At 46.8% G+C, this 21,714-nt stretch overlaps 1 protein-coding gene across 1 annotated transcript; it reads right to left on the bottom strand.

The window, feature by feature from the left end:
* Window positions 1-441: 441 nt before the first annotated feature.
* LOC144111873 (uncharacterized) lies at window positions 442-19,851 on the bottom strand. The gene is made up of 2 exons (XM_077644901.1): window positions 17,601-19,851; window positions 442-539 (listed from the first exon to the last, which is right to left on the bottom strand). The coding sequence occupies exons 1-2, from the start codon at window positions 19,849-19,851 to the stop codon at window positions 442-444; spliced, it is 2,349 nt and encodes a 782-aa protein (XP_077501027.1).
* Window positions 19,852-21,714: the final 1,863 nt, after the last annotated feature.

Below are 21,714 nucleotides of genomic sequence, written 5' to 3' on the forward strand. Positions count from 1 at the left end.
CATTTCTTGTTGTGTAAATAGTATGTGTATGTTATCTCTCCCTCTATCCTCTCTTCCTGTCCCCTCACCTCTTTCATTTCATTTCTCCATTCTGCCTGCTATCCTTTATTTCCGCTGCCCCAGCTCAGGTGCTTCAGTATCGGTAACAGATGCCGGGGCTAGCAAAAATCTTATCCTTCCTTTTCATTATTATTTTAACAAACTACTACTACTAGCCCCCTGGAGTTCCCTCGTAGTTTGAAGCTATTATGTACCTCGCATATTTCCGCGTGTATTTCCATATCAGCATGCGAAACTACTCGAGCATATGTTTAAACACAGAACTTGTTGCATGCCTGGGCCCCAAGAGCTTACGTGCGTGACAAAAATCCCGGCCACGTGTAACAAGGCAGCAGCGCGAAATAACGCACGCAGGAAGAAATAGTGTCCCGAGTCCGGCAGTTACGTGAACACCGCCAGAGATGACGGCAGGCTGAGAACCCACCGCTTCGAGAGCAAGTAGGAACCCCGCTCAACGTAGCTGGTAAGGTTGGAGCCACCTGTCATAAAAAATTAGCTGCGGTTCAGCTACTGCTGAACCTGGTTAGAGAGCGAAAGCTGCGGCGTATCGGGTAAGCAGACGCGGCTTGGCCTCTAACGTTGAGATAGGCAACGCGCCCGCCGTGCCAAGGGGCGGTTAAATTAATGGTTGATCGCGAGAGGTTGGTCATTCAATGAACGCCGCGGGTTACTGCTGCGGTGGCGCTTGTCTGCCACAACGTTGTCAGCGCTAATGCATGCAGGCCACATCTCTCCCGCCACCGCCACGTACCTCAAAGCGCGATTGAGGCGTCCACTGCCCCAGAGAGCCAGTTCTGCGCTCTTCCCTTCCTCAAAATCATTCTAGAATTGTCAATGCCTACGCCAATGAACACAATGAACGCCGACGGCTTGTAGCTTCAGTGGCGCGTTTCCGCCACACCGTTGTCAACGCAAACGCATGCCGCGCACATCTGTCACTACCGCCACGTAGCTTAAAGCGCGATTGAGCTAGGTGTCCACCGTACCAGGAAGCTAGTTATGCCCCTTTCCTTTGCTTTCGAAGAAAATTGAAGATTGGTTTTAAGGAAAGGAAGCGGTGCAGTAACTGTCTCATATATCGGTGGACACCCGAACCGCGCCGTAAGCGGTTTTACCTGTGGCTCACTTGATGGTCAATACCGCAAGCACCGCGAAATCGTTACGAGGAAGCGTAGCGAAACTTTCGCTTCAAAAGCCGAGAGTGGCTATCGAGACGAGCAAATTGAAAAGTATCGGAGAAGAAAGGGGATACCGGCCATCGTATTGCGGGCTCGGCAGGTGAGCGAGGCGCCAGCGTGAGGTATTGCTACCTCATACTGGCGCCTCGCTATGATGACCTAGCTCATCAGAGCGTGACCAGTTTTGTAAATATCAGTTAAGTGCAGCAGCGCAATGGGAAGAGCTTAACTGGGTTGGGAACGCAACGTTCGCGCCGAATCACTGTGCTCTGGCGTGTACTATTAATCCGCGGCTACAGACTGGTAACAGTATAACGCTGATCTGCTTATGTGCATCGACCAGCCCGCATTCGAAAGTGTTCGAAAGTACAAATATTTCGTTTCTGTGCGTCACGCGAATCACGACCACAGGCAACACGGTGAGGATGCAAAAGAACAAAGAGCGTTCGCGGCACCGGCGATAGGAATCACAAGAACACGCCCTTGCGGCGCCGTTTAACGCCGCAGACGGACGCGCTATGGATTGAGTTACCCAGATAAAGCTATCAGGCAGCGAAGACGGAAAGCTGATGGGAACGTGTGACAGATCGGCGGCCACATGAAAAACCCAATTGACATATTTCCATGTTCAAATGAGAAGCAGAAAAACAAACGCTCGAAATTTTGAACTTTGCTCCACAAACAAAGGAGCACTAATGAAGAGAAAGCAGAATGTTTTGTGGAATGGATGAATGTGGCAATACATTATGAATATTAGCAGCGCCAAAAATAAGTAAATAAATAGTCAATATTTGCGAATTTTTTTCCCCATTTAGAAGTTCAGAAACAAATGAGTAGAACTATATGGGAAGACTTAAAACGGCACCAGCCAAAAATCATTTAAGATGCAGTCGAAAGTTAACTGATACGCGGTGAAATGACTGCAAACAAAGCAACACTCCAATTGATGCAAACACAGGGCGAGCATGTGAACGGCGCAGCGTCCACTCGAATTCCATACAAAAACAACTGAACTGATATGTGTTGGAATGGCCAAGGATAAACAAGCATCCAGTCAATGCAATCTCCTCAGATACCGGAAAAATGTGCTGGACATTTGCAAAAATGACAAGGAACAAATTTTATAAACCAAAACAAACGCGTTCAGTACGTCAAGTAATGCTTTTTTTAAAGATAGAAAACACAGCGCTACCACAGATCTAAAAGAAGTTGACGCCACAACGCGCTGAACAACAACTTGTCCTACATTCCGTCCTAACGCTTGACATATACGAGGTGTGTTCAATAAGTTTTCTACTCCATTATGTTCTGCAAGCAATGGGGACCTAAGCTAGTTCGTCGGTGCACATGGAGACAAGTCCGGACATGAACACACAGTAGGAGTTCATTCTGAATAAAGAATTATACAAATGACGGGACGGCAAGTGCGGTTAAATGTGTACCAGAAAAAAAATCAAGGGATTGAAAACTTTGTTTTGCAATTAAATTCTTCACTAGGGAATAAAAAACCTAAACAAACCCATGAAAAGATTACTCTCGATGGTAGAGAATCACCTTCAGACCATCAAGTAAGGTTTTGGGCTAAACAGTTAAACTCTCTAGGGAGCGAGATACCCGCCGTAATGTGGAGGCCATGATTTTCAAAGATCGTCGGTGTTATGCAGGGTGTTGCAACTAAGACTTTAAACAATTTTTTAAAAATAGGCTTCTTGAGTTAGAAAAGCGCTTTTTTCGGCATAGCATTGTCAGCGGTGTAGTACATCAGCATACAGCGAAGACGTGCTAGCTAGCAGGCTGCATGGTAAGCTAATTTATTTCTTCATTCTAATACCCTCAGGGCCCGAACGCATTAAAGAGGGGAGTGGTAAGGACATACATTTGATCAGATACAGTGCAGCAGAAAAACAATAGAAGAAATTAAAACGCGGCGAAAATTGAACAAAACATAACACAAAATAAGGCAAGAGAAGGCAAAGGGGAAAAAACAATAAAGAGAACATTTCCGGCAGACAGCAATAAGACAACGAAAACGAACGCAAAATAAAACGGACTAAAATCTACAAATAAAGAATACATAGGGCAGTCTTAAAAGAACTTGGGTTAGAAATATCGACAATGTGCCGGGGAAGGTGGTTCCAACTGTCAGAAGTGTCGGGGACAAAAGAAAAACCATGTTTAGTGTGGCATGACGGAACAACTACTTTGCGAAGATGATCAATGCGGCCTGAAACATGTGTAGGGGTAGTTAGTAGCCGGCTGTTAAGGAGAGGATTGTAGTAATAGATCTTATGAAATAGGCATAAGCGCGAAATTTTTCTGCGGAGTGAAAGTGGTGGAAATGATAAGGTAGTTTTAATAACAATAACACTGGAGATACGGTGATAATTGGAAAGTATGAAACGTGACGCACGGTTTTGAACAGATTCGATTTCACTAGCTAATGATGACAGGTCAGGGTCCCAGACAGATGCTGCGTATTGCAATTTAGGCCGAACAAGTGTTTTATAAAGAAGCAATTTTATTGAAGTAGAAGAAAGGAAGAAGTTTCTACGCAGGTACCCCAAAATGCAGTTAGCATTGTTAGTAATAAATTCCACGTGCAGATTCCAAAAAAAGATTACAAGTTATGTACACACCAAGGTACTTATACGAAGACAGTTTCAAGAGAAATATTATTAAGGTCATAAGTGGCTATTCCAGTGTTACGTCGAGAAACACGCAAATGTTTACACTTATTAATGTTAAGTTCCATGTGCCATAATTTGCACCATTCTGAGACTTGGTTAATATCGGATCGAAGGACAGAAATGTCAGTCACTTAATTTCACGGCAAATAACGCAATCGTCGACAAAAAGACGCAAGTCATTAATATAAATGAGAAAAAGTAGGGGCCCTAGGACAGAACACCGGGGGACGCCTGAACCCACTGGAGAGGAACGAGAGTTGGATTTATTAGCAGTCACGTATTGAGAACGATTAGCGAGTGAGGAAGTTAGTGAGGAAAGACTGAAGCCACGAGATGATGTTAGGGTCGAGATTGAGATTATTTAATTTGAAAAGTAGTAATTGGTGAGAAACTTTGTCAAATGCTTTGGAGAAATCGAGGAATATACAGTCAGCTATGGAAACCCGGTCAAGAATGAAATGAAGATCCTGTGTAAAGCATAGAAGTTGCGTCTCGCATGAGAATAATTTACGAAACCAGTGTTGGCAACGACTGAAAAAAGAATTTGACTTAAGAAAATTGGCAAGGTGAGAGCAGATGACATGTTCCATGATCTTACAAGGGATGCGAAGAAGTGAAATGAGCTGACAATTATTAGGAGAATGTTTGACACCAGCCTTGTGCAGAGGAACCACCTTGCCCACCTTTCAGTCGCTAGGAACACAGCCAGGCAAGAGATTGTTGAAAGAGTTCAGCAAGAATAACAGCACTATACACCTTGGTATTTTTCAAAATTTTCGAGTTTATGTTATCCACTCCGCATGATGATGACGTCTTCAGCTGATCAAATATTTTTTCGATGCCAACAGAATTCATTATAATGGGGTTCATAGTCAAGAAGTCGTGGGGTGGGTACTGAGGAATTGCGGTAATTAAATCGTTAGCAAAAGAAACTGTAAATACATCATTAAGGACATCAGCACACATTTCACTGGGAATTACTTGATCGTTTAAAGTTTTAAGATTAATTGTAGATGGATCAGTCTTCTTAACCACGTTCCAAAATTGTTTAGGATTATTTAATAGCATAGACGGAAGAATATGACTAAAAATTACTCTTTAGCTTGCTTTAGTGCTGACTTGTATTCAGACGCAGCGGAGTGATAAGCACCCCACCGGGGCACAGAATTGGACAGTTTGGCGGAACGAAACAGACGTTTCTTTTTGTTTGATAGCTTTTTTAGTGAAGAACTAAACCAGGGCGAACATTTGTTAATACTTTCCTCAGGGTCACATAAGAATCTGTCAGGGACGCAATTTTCTGCTTAAAAAGGTTTCAGTTAATTTCGATTGGACGCTCGTGAAAAGGCGGTAAGTATACATCGATAACAGCAGGGAGTTCACGATTTATGGCCTCAAAGCTGGCATTTGTGTAGTCACGGACGTATTTAGAATCGTTATTTTGGCGTGTTGACACGACGCTCAATGAAAAATGAAGCATACAATGATCAATTAAGCCCGGCAAACAAGATATTGGAGCAACGAGATCAGGCGACGTGGTAAGAACAATCTAACAAGTTGGACGATGAGGATGTAACGCGGGTAGGCTTAGTAACAAGTTGGGAGATATTAAAGTCGGCACTAAGCGCAAAAAACCATCGCACTCCGCAGAAACAGGGTCGGCATAAGAACGCACATTGGACCAAATAATAGTTGGAAAGTTGGAGTCTCCTACAAAAAGAATAGGAACATTTGGAAAGCGAACGGTAATCGCGCAAACAACATCATGAAGTTCGTCAACGAAAGTGGCACTGTACGAGGGAGGGCGATAGCAAACGCCCAAAATCAATTTTTTTTCACGCGCGTGCGCAGTTCAACCCAAAGGGGTTCTAATCTGGTAACAATTTGAACAGGAGAAGAAAAAAGTGTGTCGGCAACTGCTATCAAAACACCAGCACCGTTTCTGTCGCCCCTGTCGTACCGATAAGTGGTAAAATGCTTGTGGCAATGAAAGATTTCCGAGCTATCAACTTTAGCCGAAAGCCACGCTTCAGTAAGGCAAACGATGTCGGCATCACATGCGTCGATAGTCGCACAAAGCTCATCACGTTCAGGCAGAACACTTCTAATATTAGTATACAGAAACGATAATGAGCGATTGGACAGTGACGGGTGCCCACTACCCCTCACGCATCGTTAATCTGCGGGCGATTCGGATGAAAGGCATCCAATACAGCGAACTTCAGAAACGCTATCGTTAAGCTGGTCGTAACAGTAACACCTACCGTTCATGTAAAGCTTATTATAGCGCAGCTTGAATTTAGACTTTTGAGCGATACCAAATTCAACGAGTTTTTCCGCGCCTGCCGAGTCATGAGAGAATAATCTTCACTTACACTAATGTCAGTATCTTTCAGTTGAGAACTTGATAAGAAAATTTTTTGTCCTGTTTTAAAAGATGAGAACTTCGCAATAACTGGCCTGCTTTTATCTTCGGAAAAAACTCGAAGTCTATGAGCCCGTTCAATCGATAGTTCCGATGGTGGCAAATTCAAGGCAGATGAAAGTACATTCAAAAGTTTTTCTTCAGTCTCATCCCAGGACTCAGAATTGGCGTCAGAAAGGCAATAAAACAGAAGATTATCACAGCGCTGCCTATCTTCGAGTTCCGCCTGATTAGCCCTGCATTTCTAATTTTCACTAGCTAGGCTATCAGCAAAATATCGTTGTCGTTGGCACTCCTTCTGCAAAGATTCACTGGTTGCAGTTTTGCCTTCGACCACAATTAGCCTACTATCAATATCAGATAAATGATTCTGAATTGATTCTGTAGCAACCCAAACATATCACTTAGCTGCTTCTGCTGTGCATCGTCGTCATCTCCTGCATCGTGGAAGCGGGTATTGCATCGCGGTCCTGGTTTTTTTTCACATCACCAGACAGCAGAAGCAGCTCTTTAACAAGAACGCACTCACATAGCAAAAACAAAATTATTCCCGGTTGTAGGAACAGCGACAAGCAGGCATTGTCTGATGTACTTGCGTAAAGACGAGAGTCATGACTGACCTGGGCAAAGAAACGGATGAAATTGAAGAGCCGCATCACGTAGCTGCTCCCACGCCCACTGAAAAGTTCCGGAGCACGCCAGCAGTTCTTATTGACGACGAGTGTTGATGACATAGTCGATCCGGATGCCTTCATCCACGCGGAAGTGATCCAGCAGGGTTGCCAGTGGTGGTCAAAGTCTTCACCGTGACAGCTGACGAAACGTGTTGGCGAGTCGTTGCATTCCCGTGCTTCCGAAGTATACAAGGCGCCAAGCTGAAGATATCAAGTAACCTGGGCAAAGAAACGGACGAAACTGAAGAGCCGCATCACGTAGCTGCTCCCACGCCCACTGAATATTGAATAGTTAAGTTTTTAAGTATTACTATTGGGCTCCTTAATTATTGAGAGGCGTGTAGCCCACCATCAGTAATATTCATACTAAGTTTTTTAGAATTTAGAAAACGCGGTTAACCTCGGAGCTGTGCCCAACAAATTTTGGCTACATCCCGCCAAAATACATGCGCTTTCGCGTAGCTTGCAGGCAAAGCAACCTCTCCAGCACGCGTAAATGTCTAGCCCCTAGTTATAGCACCTGATTAGGCATTTCAGTATGCGTGGTTTCCAGTATAATTCACGCTGTTTTGATCGTTTGAAAGGTCCGTTCCCGGCGGATGCCACGAATGTTAAGGCCTAGCTGAGCAGAAAGCATGTCGCCAGCAATACAGGCAAGAGAATTTAGACATGCTAATAAATATCCAGGAGATTTCTAGATTTTGTACGGGTGATGAAACAAGGGTCCACCTCCACGTTCCGGAGTTCCAACAAGAGTCTATGCAATAGAAACGCGAAAATCACAAACACAAGAAATTTCGTGCAAAGTTAAATGTCAGCCAAATATACTGTGGCAACAGCTGTTTAGCATACAAGAGGTGTTCTATTACTAAAATTCACGCATTAAATTTCATTAAATTTCATTTATTGAGCCCTCACAACCAAAGGCATTAAAGAGGGGAGTGGTTACAAGACGATAATACATAAACAGATGCAATGCATATTACAAAACAAAATATTTTCGTCCTCCTCTTATACAATGTTGGCTAGTGCAGTAAGAAAATGCTGTCTGTCAATAATGTGACAATATCTGCGGGAAGGCAGTTCCATTCACGTAATGTACGAGGCAAGAAAGACTGGAATGCCGTTTCAATGTTTCAATGCCAACTTTCTGACGGTCATCAGTGCGGTTTGACACGTATCTGGGGAATGAAATGAGGGCATGTACTGTGCGATGTCAGTGCACGTTAAAGAACCCCAGGGGGACGAAATTTCCGGAGCCATTCACTATACGGCGTTCCTCATAGTCCGAATCGCTTTTGGACGTTAAACCCCCATAATCCACAAACCAAACAGAATGAGGGCATCGCGTAGTATGGGATGATGATACAGTTTATGAAAAAGGCTCAGACGAGCTATCTGCCGGCGGGATGGTAAAAGAGGTAAACAAAGACTATAGCTTTCGTTACCCTCGCGGTGCGGTTAAAGTTGGGCAAGCTAAAACGGGCAGCGTTATTTTGGACCAGCTCAAGTAAAGTAATTAGTTTTTCATGGTAGGGATCCCATAAGCGGTGGCGAGTTCCAGTTTATAACCTATCAGTAAAGAAAAAAATTCAAGGAAGATGGGGCTTTGGGAAAGTTACGGCGCACTTAGCTCAAAATTCGATTAGCTTTGTTAGTAATGTATACTCAATATGGCGCGTCCAGTAAAGGCCAGCAGAAATATGGACACCCAGGTATTTTTATGAAGTGACCGCTTATAAGGGATAGTTACTCAGGTAGTACGCAGGCGGAGTGTTGGCACATTTTGATATTCGCATAATTTCACTCTTAATAATATTAAGTTCCATAGCCATTCATTACACTAAAGAGAAATGTTAGAGAGATCACGCTCAAGAAGATCAGCACCGTCGGGGGATTTTATTTCGCGTAAAACAACGCAGTCGTCAGCAAACAAAAGAACGTTACATGATACAATTGAAGGGAGATCAATTATGAAAATAAGAAGTAAAAGGGGTCCAAGCACGGACCCTTTTGGCACCCCCGAGTAAATTTCGCTGAAGGGAGAGTTAAAAGTCTTAGCGGGAACGAACTGCGATCGGTTAAGAAGAAAGCACTCAATCCATTTCAGAACACTGTAGTCAATGTTCAGTTAGGTAAGCTTTAAAAATAATAAGCGGTGACATACCTGGTCGAATGCTTTAGAGTAATCAAGGAAAATGCAGTCCGTTTCTGATGCGCGATCTGAAATATGGTGGTTTGATATTGAAGCTTGCAAGTTGGGTTTCGCAAGCAATTGACCTCTGGAAGCCATGCTGTGCGGGTGTAAAAACCGAACTAGACTCGAGAAATTTCACAAGGTTAGTGAAGATGACATGTTGTAATAGTTTGCAACAAGTGCTAGTCGGCGAGATGGGGCGATAATTTGTACGGGATGTTCTATTTCCTGATTTCAATAATGGAACCACCTTCCCGACTTTCCATTGTGTTGGCAGAGTGGAACTATAGAGAGTCTGCTGAAAAATCTTTGTTATTATATTAAGGAGCTGGAGGCAATTGTATTTATTAAAATTTAGCATGAATTCAGTCAGAACCAGGCGATGAATGAAATTTTAGAGCATCAATAAGTTTAGCAACACCATATGAATCGATAAAAATTTGAGGCATAGTTGGGAAATTATACGAGTGGTACCGCTATGGGAACGAAAATGGCCCCAAACTATGCCAACATATATATGCATAGCATTGAATCGGAGTTTATCCGCTCACACCCAACAAAACCGGCTTTTTTCAAACGCTTCCTAGACAACATATTAATGGTATGGACGAAAACCGAGGACCAATTCATCCAGTTTATTTCAGCATTTAACGACATACATCCAAACCTCTGTTTCACACACACTTACTCCACGAGTCAAATTAATTTCTTGGACGTCTCAGTTCGAGTGGAGAAGGGTAGCTTAATCACCAGTGTCTATAGAAAGCCCACGGATAGACAACAGTACCTTCAGTACAAGAACTGCCACCCACGCCAATGCAAAAGTTCAATTCCATATTCCCAAGCCATCAGATTCAAACGGATCTGCTCACGACCAGAAGACTTCAAAGAAAATTCTAACCGTATGCGGGAGGTTCTGAGGGAGCAATGCTATCCGCGGCCTCTATTATTGATGATGCCATTAGGAAAGCGGAAGCAAAAAGTCGCAACGAAATGTTTGGGGATCCCCCATCAGCAACCGCAAATGACACCGCTCTAATCTCGTCTTAACCTTCGCAATAAACCTTCCTAATGTCAACAAAATTCTAAAAAAAACATTTCAACATAATCGAACAAAACGATAGACTGTCAAAAATTTTTCCAACAGTTCCACACGTTACCTACAGGCTACCAAAAAAACATACATGATTATGTAGTTCACTCTACTGTCTATAAGGGAAAGCCTGTTGGTTGCCTACCTTGCAGGAAGAATCGATGTCAAGTTTTCCAGCATATGCGGACAACAACTCTAGCTCAAAGCACACACTCTAACTTCAAACACTCCATCCGTGAAAACTTGAATTTAATTGTGACAGTAGTAACGTGGTGCAGATGCTCGACTGTGGTGATTGTCAGGTGCAATACATTGGCCAAACCGAGAATTCCTTCCGAATTAGATTCAACAACCACCGCGCGCACACCAGATCTCTTCCTCTCCTCCCCCTGTCGAAACATCTTTCCCAGCAAGGTCACGAGTTTCACAAACTAAAAGTTACGCTGCTACAGAGCGGCTTCCAAAATACCCGTGAGCGCGAGCAACGAGAATCATACTTTATATGTCAGTTTAATTTTGTGCAGGCCGGTATAAATGAAAACCCTGGTACTCTCTCCGCACGAGTCCTAGCCCTACTAAAATTCACAGCACCCCGACTGCATCTCCTGAGGCCATTCCAATTTGCGTGCTTGGTTCAACATGCCGCCCTTGTCCTCTCCCTGCCGTTCTTCCTTGGTCATGACCAGAGAAGAGAGTTGTGACAGCAAAGCATATTGCCTATTCCCCCTCAACTTTTTATATTTTTATATTTTGTTTTTCTTAACACATTTTTTCCTGGTTTGCAGATAGTATAGAGCGCGATGCTCCATATAGGACAGTAACCCATTGCAATAACGGACGCTTGGGCGATTTCGCGCTTTCGTTCCCCATTTTCTTACTATTACTCTCCTCTCTCTCTCAGTTTCTAGGAAGGAGCCCTCTTTTTGTCTCCGCTACGGAACGCGGGGCGGAGGCGCCCTTCTGACGCGAGGCAGCGCGGAGACATTTGCGCTTTGCGCGCCCGGCTGCGGGATGGGGTTTCTGCGGTGCGTTTGGCCGGCCGCACCGCGGCCGTAACTTACATTTGAACTGTTAACAGCCGCACCCGCGGGGAGCGCATCGCGCTCAGAAGCATCTGCGCGCAGCGTTGTTTTCCGTTTCTTTGTTCTCTTCTTGCTGTTTTCTTGTTTATGATATTTTCTTTCCTCGTGTTCGAACCTCTCGCTTCCGCCGAAGGAAGCTTCCCCCCCCCATAATAATTCCTGGCGCCCCCCCCCCCCCCCTATTTTCCTTGCGGACAAATCACCCCTCTCCGCCCCCGCTGTCTCTAACCTCTGCTTTCTATTCCCGCGCCCCCCTTTTTTTTTCGTCTGTTCCTTTGACCACCCTACTCCTTACCCTCAGTCGAAGATAGGAGTCTGGTCGCTCGCTGTTTGTCTCTTGTGTGATCTGTTTGTTTGCTCGAAGGAGAGCGTTTTTCAAAGAAGAAAGAGAAATAAAGAGAAAAAGAAAAACGCGCTGTCGCCCCCTGTCCGCCGAGCAGCCGTGGGGAGCGGGCAGAAAAAAAAAGAAATAAAAAAAGGAAAACGAGGAGCAGGAGGTGAGAATGGTCGCCCCTCAAGGCAGAGCGGCGGCTAGTACAGAAACAGACGGTGGCGGATTCGCGGAACAGATAAGAATTATAGATGCATGTACTCGCGTGCTGCTGGCCAAAACGAGTAAACAAATAAACAGAATCAAACGCAGACAGGGCAGACTTCCCTGGAGCCTCTTCGGCAGGAATAGGCAATGCGGAATCAGCGGCGCAGTTAGCCTAACTAGAGACACGTGCCCACGTGCAAGATGCGCTTTTTTTTATGCCGCGCGCGTTGGAAAAACGTTGGGAATACCGAGAAAAACCTAAGGAAAATGCGTCCGTCTCCAACCGGACATGACGTCATTAAAGTCACGTGACCATGATGTTACAAACGTGACGTCACATTTTTGGACTAATCAGCGTTTCCAGCCTACCGACCCGCAAACGCTTGTGACCTGGCGACGTCATTGGTAGTGTGACGTCTTTCTTCCACGATTTTAGTTCCAAAATCGGTCACTACGAGCACACCAATCGGCCCGCGAATTTAAAAAAAACACGGTTGTTAAAAGTTCATTATAAATTGCCGGCTAAGTTCTGAAGACTCATACTTGGTGTGAATGCTTCTTAGCATCATTTCTAAGCATTTAAAACATTTACAAGTGACTTTTTATTCGTTGTGTAGTCCATTTAAATCCAGGCCCCGGATCCTGGAAAATCTTTCTGGGCTACGGTCGGATGTAATGCATCTTCAGCTATGCCGAATAGGGGTCTCCCCTAGTGTTAGCCAGTTCCACCCTCTTTCTTTTGTTTAAACTATTTTGCTACTTTAAGTTGTCTCCTGTATATCAACTAGTTTTTTTTTTTTTGTACATAAAACCTCAACTCTTACTCCATTTATACCTGCATCCTAATTCGTCGCAAGATCGTCTCTCACAGAGCACCCCTGGTGCGAAGAAGCCTTCACTCAGACAAATCAACGAAACGTCTCTGGCGGTGGGCACCACTGGTGCCAAGAAGATAAAGAAAAAAGTAGGTCAGCAATAGATCGGTACATCTTCACTTCTTCATTAATCGTGGCCGCGTGCAAATTCTGCCACATCTTTCTAGATTGCTGCAGTTGCTATTGGTTCTTTATCGAAGGTTCCTTGCTAGATTTAAATTGAGCGCGGGCAAGAACTTCAGGTATTCAGTTCAATGACCGCCGAGCACACTTGTGGCTATTGCCGCCGCCGAGTCATACATTTCTTAGTGGGCGCGAGCCAGCCCCTTAAACAGTTTCTTTTGGAAGCCTTTTCGTTGTCTTTCTGACTGCTGGAGTGTCGTCATCAGAACTTGACAATTTGCATCGACCTTTGAACACTTAGAAATAAAAAAAACAATAAAAATATAAAATTATTATATAAATGAGCATTAAAAAATAACAAAACAAGCCCGAAGTCTTGCCGTATTGCCACCCCCCCCCCCCCTCGAAAAAAAAGTTCCGGAGTCGCTGGCCACATAAGCAACAGGAAGGGCGGTTTTTAATTGACGACTTATCCGTTCTCAAAAGTATTGCAATTTATTCGCGCATGCGAACAGCAACAGATCGCGCGTTGATTATTGTCTGGCAGTGTTCGTCAGGAAGCGGTAGCAAAGCTTCGTTACTTCCTGCACAACAGAACAACTGACAGGGCTAGTGACAAGCATGCTGCCATAAAGCGTGCTTTCCAAATTAAAGAATTGGTCATGAAAGGATAACTGCTTAAGCTCCACATTGGCGTTAGCTCTCTAAAATGTTTACCGCTATGTAGGAATGATCAAATCTAAACAGAAGACAGTGAAGCTAGCAGCCAACCTGTGGTTGGTGCAAGAGAGCAGTTGATTGCTGTTTTTTTGTGCAAAATTCGGTCTCCTGAAGCAGGCATGATATTCCGTACTGGCATGAGCATACAAACTATCGGCATTTTTGCTTACTGCGTACATTTTTTTCCACGATGTGACTTGCTAGTTCAAATCTCAATACGAAAATCAATTGAAACTCTCTCATCGCACATGCCAAATTTTTAACGCTGCCTGCCTACCAACCTGTCGGTGAGTGGAGTGTAAAAAAAAATGATTTTTGAACTTCTGACTACATAGAGAGCGACAGTTTTAGCTCCCTTAAGAGCCGCAATACGGGAAAACCGCTGCTGGAAATAGCTCGTTTCTCGCTGTCCGGCCCTTGGCACAAAATCAGTCAGATTACAAGACGAAGTGGCTTATAAAGTGGCTGTTATTTCTTCTGAACGTTAGTGACTGCGACCGTTGACACCCCGGCAAGTAACGACTGAGCCGCACTAATTAAAGCCAAACTGCGCGTAAGACTCGTTCGGGCGGCGGGGCCGCGCGCGCGGGAGCCTCACAAAACGACGCTCTCTCGATGGCTTTCACTTTCACACTGACTTTATTTACACGGGTCGAAGTTTGACACAAAACACATGGATACAAAAGGGAACAGTGGGAAGGGGAGAAAAGAAGGCATCTCGAGCGGTTGGCCTCGGGCAGTCGGGAGAAAGAGAGATAGAGAGCCACTTGTGACCTTGGTCAGACCCGGCGCGAGGGCGGGTGTCGCGTTGCCCCACGTTGCGCGTCTTCCCGTTCCGTCCCTTCGGGGCCGTCTCCTATTTTCCACATCCTCCCCCGCAATGAGCTATTTCGGCTCATTGTGCACTGCGTGACACGTCCCAACCTTGAAGTTCGAGAGGGAAAAGGGCTTGCACTGGCCGACGCATCTCCCCTCTGTTTGGGAGCACAATCTTGCAAGCGCGCACATTACCGTCCCTTCCTGGGAAGGTCTCCTTCACTCTCGCCATCGGCCACATCTGGCGGGGCGTCCGTTCGTCGCCGAGCAGCACAATAGCGCCTTCCTGTATGCTTCGCTGCTGTGTAGGCCGGGTGAAATGAGCGGACCTCAGTTCTAAGAGATACTCCCGCCTCCACCGTTTCCAAAACAAATCCACAAGTGCGACGCGGTACTTCCATTTTCTTTGCAGCGTTCCACGCGTCGACTTCGCAGAAGTGGCCGCAGTCGTGGACGGCAAAGCTGTTAGCCGTCGTCCAACAAGGAAATGAGCGGGTGTTAGAGGAGCTGGCTCCCCCGCATCCGAGTGGACATATGTGAGGGGACGGGAATTTACGACCGCCTCGACCTCTGTGAGAACTGTGTGGAAGCTGTCGAAATTCAGGCTGCTTCTGCCGAGTGTTTTGCGAAGGCACGTTTTCACGGTCCGAACCATTCTTTCCCAGAAGCCGCCCCACCAGGCCGCTCTTTCCACAATGAATCTCCAGGACATTCGGTGTTCGCTGAGATATGCCTGGACCTCTGTTCCCCTCGATGCCCGAAACATCGCTGCAATGTCTTTTGACGCTCTTTTAAAGGTCAGAGCGTTATCAGAATATATTATTTTGCACATCCCGCGTCTGGAAACAAACCTTCTGAGAGCCCTCAGGAAAGAGTTGGATGTGAGGTCTCTCACGAGCTCGAGATGGACTGCTCTGGTTGTCGCGCATGTAAAGAGAGCGATGTACGCCTTGCGAGTCACTCCATTTTCACTGCAGAATAGCGGCCCCGCAAAGTCGACACCTGTGATCTGGAAGGGGTCAGCCTTGGTGACGCGTTCAGGTGGAAGAGGGGCTACGGGTTCAGCTGCGGGACGGCAACTTTGTCTCTGGCATGGAACGCAGCGCCTAATCACCGACTTTATTGCTTGTCTTCCTCTCAGCACCCAGTAGCGCTCACGGAGGTGGCATAGGGTGTCTCGCACTCCAGCATGCAGCAAGCGCATGTGCTCGCGCGCGATGAGCAATAATGCGAACCGGTGTGCGCAAGAGATTACTACTGGATGTTTTGTTTCTTCCTCTTCGGCGCTATATTGGAGTCTACCACCTACCCTGAGTAAACCATCAGCATCGAGGTAGGGGTTGAGAGCTAGGATGGGTGATCTCTTGTCGAGTGGAGTTGACGACTGAAGTGCGCCTATTTCCTTCGAGAAGCTTGTCATTTGTGACAGTCGAAGCCAGTAGTTCTCGGCCTCCGCCAGTTCTGGTGCTGTTAACTCTCCTTCTCGTTTCAGTGAGGGGTTCCGAGAGTTATGCAGAAAGCGCTGAATCCAGGCTGTTACGCGAAGGACTCTGGTCAAGGAGCTGCTGTTTTCAATATCTAGCAAAGGCTCCGATGCACTGCAGCTCACTGTATTGAGCACTTGCACGACTCTTTCCTCCTCTGCGCAAATCTTGTTATCGATCTGTGGCAGAACAGTGGGGTACACTGTTGAAATCTTCAGCCAATCCGGTCCGGTCCACCAGGTTTTACTGTCAATCAAGCTGGATGGCATTATGCCCCTTGTCAACAAGTCCGCGGGGTTTTCCTTTCCAGGGCAATGCCTCCAGACTAAAGGATCCGTCAGAGATTGAATCTCTTGCACTCGGTTGGCAATGAAAGGTTTCCACCTCAGAGCAGAGCTCTTTATCCAGCTCAGTGAAACAGTCGAGTCACTCCAGCAATGGACTGAAAGAGCTGCCACATTCATCTGCTGAATAAGCGTTTTGGCCAACCGAGCTCCAACTAGAGCCCCCATTAGCTCCAACCGCGGCAATGACAAGCGCTTTAACGGAGCCACCCTTGACTTCGCCATCAAAAGGGATACAGTGAAGCTCCCGTCTTCATTTTTTGTCTTCACGTAAGCTACGGCACCGTAAGCTTTGGGGCTGGCATCACAGAAAACATGTAGCTCCGGCTCGGCATGTTCTCCCTTCAAGGCGATTTTGCGAGGCACTGAAATGCAGCGAAGCTTAGTAAGCTGCTGGCACCAACTGTTCCATTTCTCTAATACGTCTGTTGGCAGCTTCTCATCCCAGTCTGTACCGCGCTCCCAAAGGGTTTGAAACAAAATCTTCGCTGTAGTGGAGATCGGGGCGAGGAAACCGAAAGGGTCGAAAATACGCGCTGACGCTTGTAGCAAAGACCTCTTCGTATCCTGCCGCGTTCTCAAGAAATCTATTAGGGTGTTCATCTCAAACACGAAGTCGTCAGCGTGAGGCCTCCATTCGACACCGAGGATCTTTGTCGTCGTGAGCTCCGGCAAGCTGCCTCGTGCGTTATCACTTTCTAATATCATCGTTGTAAGCTCTGCCGCATTCGATCGCCACTTGCGCAGATGCATGCCGGCCTTGTTCATAATGCACTGCGATTCTTCACAGATCCGCTCCGCCTCCTCTATGGTGTCAGCGCCCGTCACTAGATCGTCCACATACAGGTCATTTTTGAGTACATTCGCAGTGCTGGGATAAATGTCTTGCATGGACCCTATATGGTGTTTGAGAGTTGCCGCAAGCAAAAAGGGACTCGATGTTGCTCCGAACGGCACTCTCGTCATACGATACGCTTTGACAGGGGGCAGAGGTTCCGACTGCTTGGGCGCTCGTTCATACCACAGAAAACGCAGGGCGTCGCGGTCACTTTCGGCGAGCTGCACCTGGAGGAATGCCTTTTCTATGTCTGCCATGATAGCGATGCTGTGGGTTCGGAACCTGATTAGGATGTCTGAGAGATTTGGATTCAAATTTGGTCCCGCAAACAGAACATCATTGAGCGAGAGCTGACCTTGTGCGCTCGAGGACGCGTCGAAAACAACTCTCAGCCTGGTTGTCTCACTTGTCGGTCTGACAACGCCTCGATGCGGGAGGTAATAAATAGGTCCCTTTGGGGACTCACCATTTCTGTTGACCTCCTCGGCGTGTCCGGAAACCAGGTATTCTCGCAGCGCTTGGTCGTAAGCTTGCATGATGTCGTCACTTCTCAGCAGCTTGGCCGTTAATGACCGAAGCCTCTGCGCAGCTGCCCCTTTATTGTCAGCTAAATCTGACGCATTATGCTTCCAGGGCAGGGCCACCTGATAACGACCATCTCTGTAAGTGACGGTTTCTTGGAAGTTTTTAAGAACTTCGTCTTCCTTGTTTGTGGCTTCTCTGTCGACTATCCCAAGGTGTTTCAGCTCCCAAAATGATTTCAGCTGTCTGGATAGGACGTCGTTGTCCTGTTGGGTGGTCACCAAGATGCGCATGACTCCGGTGGTTGTCGTCAAACACGTCGTCGCCGTTGTTTTAGAAACTATACCTTGTAATGTCCACCCAAAGATGGTCTCCACGGCAACGAGCTTGTCGCTGACACGCTTGACTTTTCCGGTGGTGACGTCCCAGTATCGGTCAGCGCCAATCAAGATACAGACGCCGGTGTTCTGTCGATGGTCGCCAGGAGCCAGATCAGCGAGCTGGAGCCCTTGGTCTGCAGCCAGGCTGGTAGCGGAGGCGTCCGGTGGTAGTAGAAAGTCCCCGGAAATCTCAGGAACCTCGAGGGCCTCGAGTCGAATTATGTTGTCGTTATGCCGGCTTCGTAGCCATAACTCGACTCTGTTGCACGTTTTGATGCTTGGCTTCGTGGTCCCAAAGGTGTGAATGGCGAGACGTTCTTTGCCCACCACTCGAAGCTTAAGACGCCGGGAAACTTCTTCTTTTACGAAAGTTCGTTGGCTGCCACCGTCGAGCAGTATTCTAACCAAGGCGCGATTCTCTTTCGCTTCTGCCCAGGCTTGTGCTGTCTGCAGGAGCACGCTCGGAGTGGAGTTCGTCTGTGCCATCTGTAAAGATGACTGCACGGTAGTCTCAAGAGGTGCAGGGACGTTTCTTGCATGAGATGGTGTCGGCCTGTTTAACTCGCAGACGCCTGTAGCGTGCCGGGCGGAGCATTTCGCGCACTTAAGCCACTTGGCTGATCGGCATTCGGTTGCCCGATGGTTCCTTTTCGCGCATTTGAAGCACCTTCTCTCTTTGGCCATGATTTCCTTCTTCATTTCTAGCGGAACGCTGACCACACAGTCCTGCGGAAGGTGATCTTCTGCACCACAAAATGAGCACTGCGACTCTCTGCCTTTTACAGCGAAGACTGCTGCGGAAGGCGTCTTTCCCTTTAGGCTTGAATCCCTCGGTTTGAGAACAGTGCTCTGCGACTGGCGGCTGCTGTACTGTGCTCGTTCTCTGCTCTCCACTTCTATTCTTAAGAAATCTAGGAAATCCTGGAGTTCGTCTTGGGGACTGGCTTTAGCGGTAGCTTTCTTCCGGCAGTATTCAAGGCACAGCTGATCAGGAATGCTTTTCCTTAAGCCAGTCAGCAACAGCACGCCGTACGTACTCGACGTCACTCCCAGTGCCTCGAGGCTTCGGACTCCCGACTGGATTTCATCATAAAGGGTCCTAAGCCTTTCCGTGTCGTGGAGGTTGTGTACCGGGCGAACACCGAGCAACCGTGACATGTGTTCTTCGATTATGACGTCTTCTTTCCCGAATCTTTCTGTCAGGGTCTTGATCGCTACTGCGTAGTTTTCATTGCTTAGGGATAGCCCTTCGATAGCCGCGGCCGCCTTTCCTGTGAGGTAACTCGTCAAGTACTGGAATTTAGCGATTGCTGAAAGAACTTCATTCTTGTGAATTGTTGATTCGAACTGATTCCAAAATCTCTGCCATGATCGCAAGTCTCCGCTGAACTTGGCGATTTCCAGCTTCGGAAGTTTGGTAGTTGCTGACGGTAGCTGGCTCGTGGGGATGCCGGTGTTCACTGAAGACTGCGAATTAGGCTCGGGAAGAGCCCCCGTTACTGACGGAGTTGTCGATCTATCTTCGCTCGAGGTTTGGTTACGTAGGGCTCTTTTGATGCGTGTTTTCGTGACGCTGATTTTCTCACTGAAGACAGATACGGCTGCCAATTCGGCGTTGAGTTCCTGCAGGTCTACCCTCTTCTCGATGCTCTCATTAACTGCTTTAAGTTCTTCTGATTGCTCGACAAGGAGGTAAAATTGTTCTTCCAGCTCACCGCTCTGGACTGCAGGCTCTTGTAGGAGTGTGGTGGCTGCTGTGATGATCCTGTCGATCGCTTGTCGTAGTGCGGCTTGCTTCTTCTGGAGTCGTTCCATGGCGTTCTCGATCACTGTTAACTAAGTTTCCCGGGTTTCGGCACCAAAAATGTTATTTCTTCTGAACGTTAGTGACTGCGACCGTTGACACCCCGGCAAGTAACGACTGAGCCGCACTAATTAAAGCCAAACTGCGCGTAAGACTCGTTCGGGCGGCGGGCCGCGCGCGCGGAGCCTCACAAAACGACGCTCTCTCGATGGCTTTCACTTTCACACTGACTTTATTTACACGGGTCGAAGTTTGACACAAAACACATGGATACAAAAGGGAACAGTGGGAAGGGGAGAAAAGAAGGCATCTCGAGCGGTTGGCCTCGGGCAGTCGGAGAAAGAGAGATAGAGAGCCACTTGTGACCTTGGTCAGACCCGGCGCGAGGGCGGGTGTCGCGTTGCCCCACGTTGCGCGTCTTCCCATTCCGTCCCTTCGGGGCCGTCTCCTACTTTCCACAGTGGCCTTGAAGCTAGCAATAGCGTGATAGCAAAAAAGGTTTCTGATTAGCAACGGATACGACGGAAACCGCTACCTGCGCTCGCTATCTCGGGAGCCCCCACTCATTTCGGCTGCGTGGATCATGAACAATGATTTAGTCACTGCTGTTTACGAATCAGACATCGCGTTTGGTTCGCAATAGTCGGCACATTGTGGGAATCGATTATGCACTGTATGCTAATTACCAAGAGTTTTATTGGTGTCGCATATATCAGCACTGAGAGTGAAGGCTATAGCGTGATAGTGGTTTGCTCTCACACGTTTACATAAATAATAAACAATTTTTTTGCAATTGTCTATGATTGTAAAGTACATCACGCATGCATTAAATTCCGTGCGCTCACTGTGCGCAGACTGATTCTTCTGTATTGCATGAAAATTATGCAAGAATGATCGCATGTGTATTGCGTGAATGATGCACGAAATGAAGTACTGAAAATGTCAGTTGCCCTTGCGATAAACTTGACACCTCTGGTGCGTCGACACACATTAGTTGTATTGTTAGGAATGCTGTAACCTTTACGTGTAGTGTATTTTGAGGAATATCTCTTTTCGACTGAAACTAATAGGAAGGATATATGTGTCAATCAAGACATGAAAGATATTTTCTGTTCTCCATACATTGACCCAACTCTGCGGTTACCATTGTTGGACGGCAGCACAGCCAATTTTAGCATGCCACAACAGCAAAGGAAGGGTGTAAGAAAACCCAAGTAAAGCACGGCACGCGGCCGAGCGCAGCAGGAGGACGACTATACATCCACCCACCTCCCCTACGGGGCCCAATTTTAGACCAGTCCGAGCGTGAAGCAGATGCCATGCAAACACCCCCCCCCCCCTCCCCCCCCTCCCCACGCGCCCGCGTGTTTCGGTCGTCTGTTGTCATGGTGATAACTGGTACACCAAACGCTATGAACGCAACTCAAGGAGGAATTGACGCTACTGTCTTCAATTCGTCACCACTGGGAGGTATACGAAGTTTCACCTCCAGGCACAGGTTGGTGATTTCAGATTGCTTAAAAGCGTGTAGCTGTAACAGCAAGAGAATACGTGGATTTAAAGGACGTTACTGCGTAAAAAGCTGTCACGAAAAATTCATAGGTTAATATGTAATATTTCATAACTGCCAGAAACGTAGCCAACTTTGGAAAAAACCGAGTAAGGATACCTCGCAGCTGTTAAGACAACCTAGTGCCAAAAGTGCCCCATGCGTCCTTCCTGTGTCTTCCCCCTCTCCTGAAAAAAAAAAGAAACATGACAATGGCATTGCGATGGCTGTTCGCGGGGAGGCGAACACAGACATAATACAAATATTAACGAGTGCAGCTTTGACTGTGATCACATCCGTTATGTGTCCAAACTTTAACTCCGCT

The sequence above is a fragment of the Amblyomma americanum genome, unplaced genomic scaffold (genome assembly GCF_052857255.1).
Source record: "Amblyomma americanum isolate KBUSLIRL-KWMA unplaced genomic scaffold, ASM5285725v1 scaffold_12, whole genome shotgun sequence".
NCBI classification, from domain to species: Eukaryota; Metazoa; Arthropoda; class Arachnida; order Ixodida; family Ixodidae; genus Amblyomma; species Amblyomma americanum.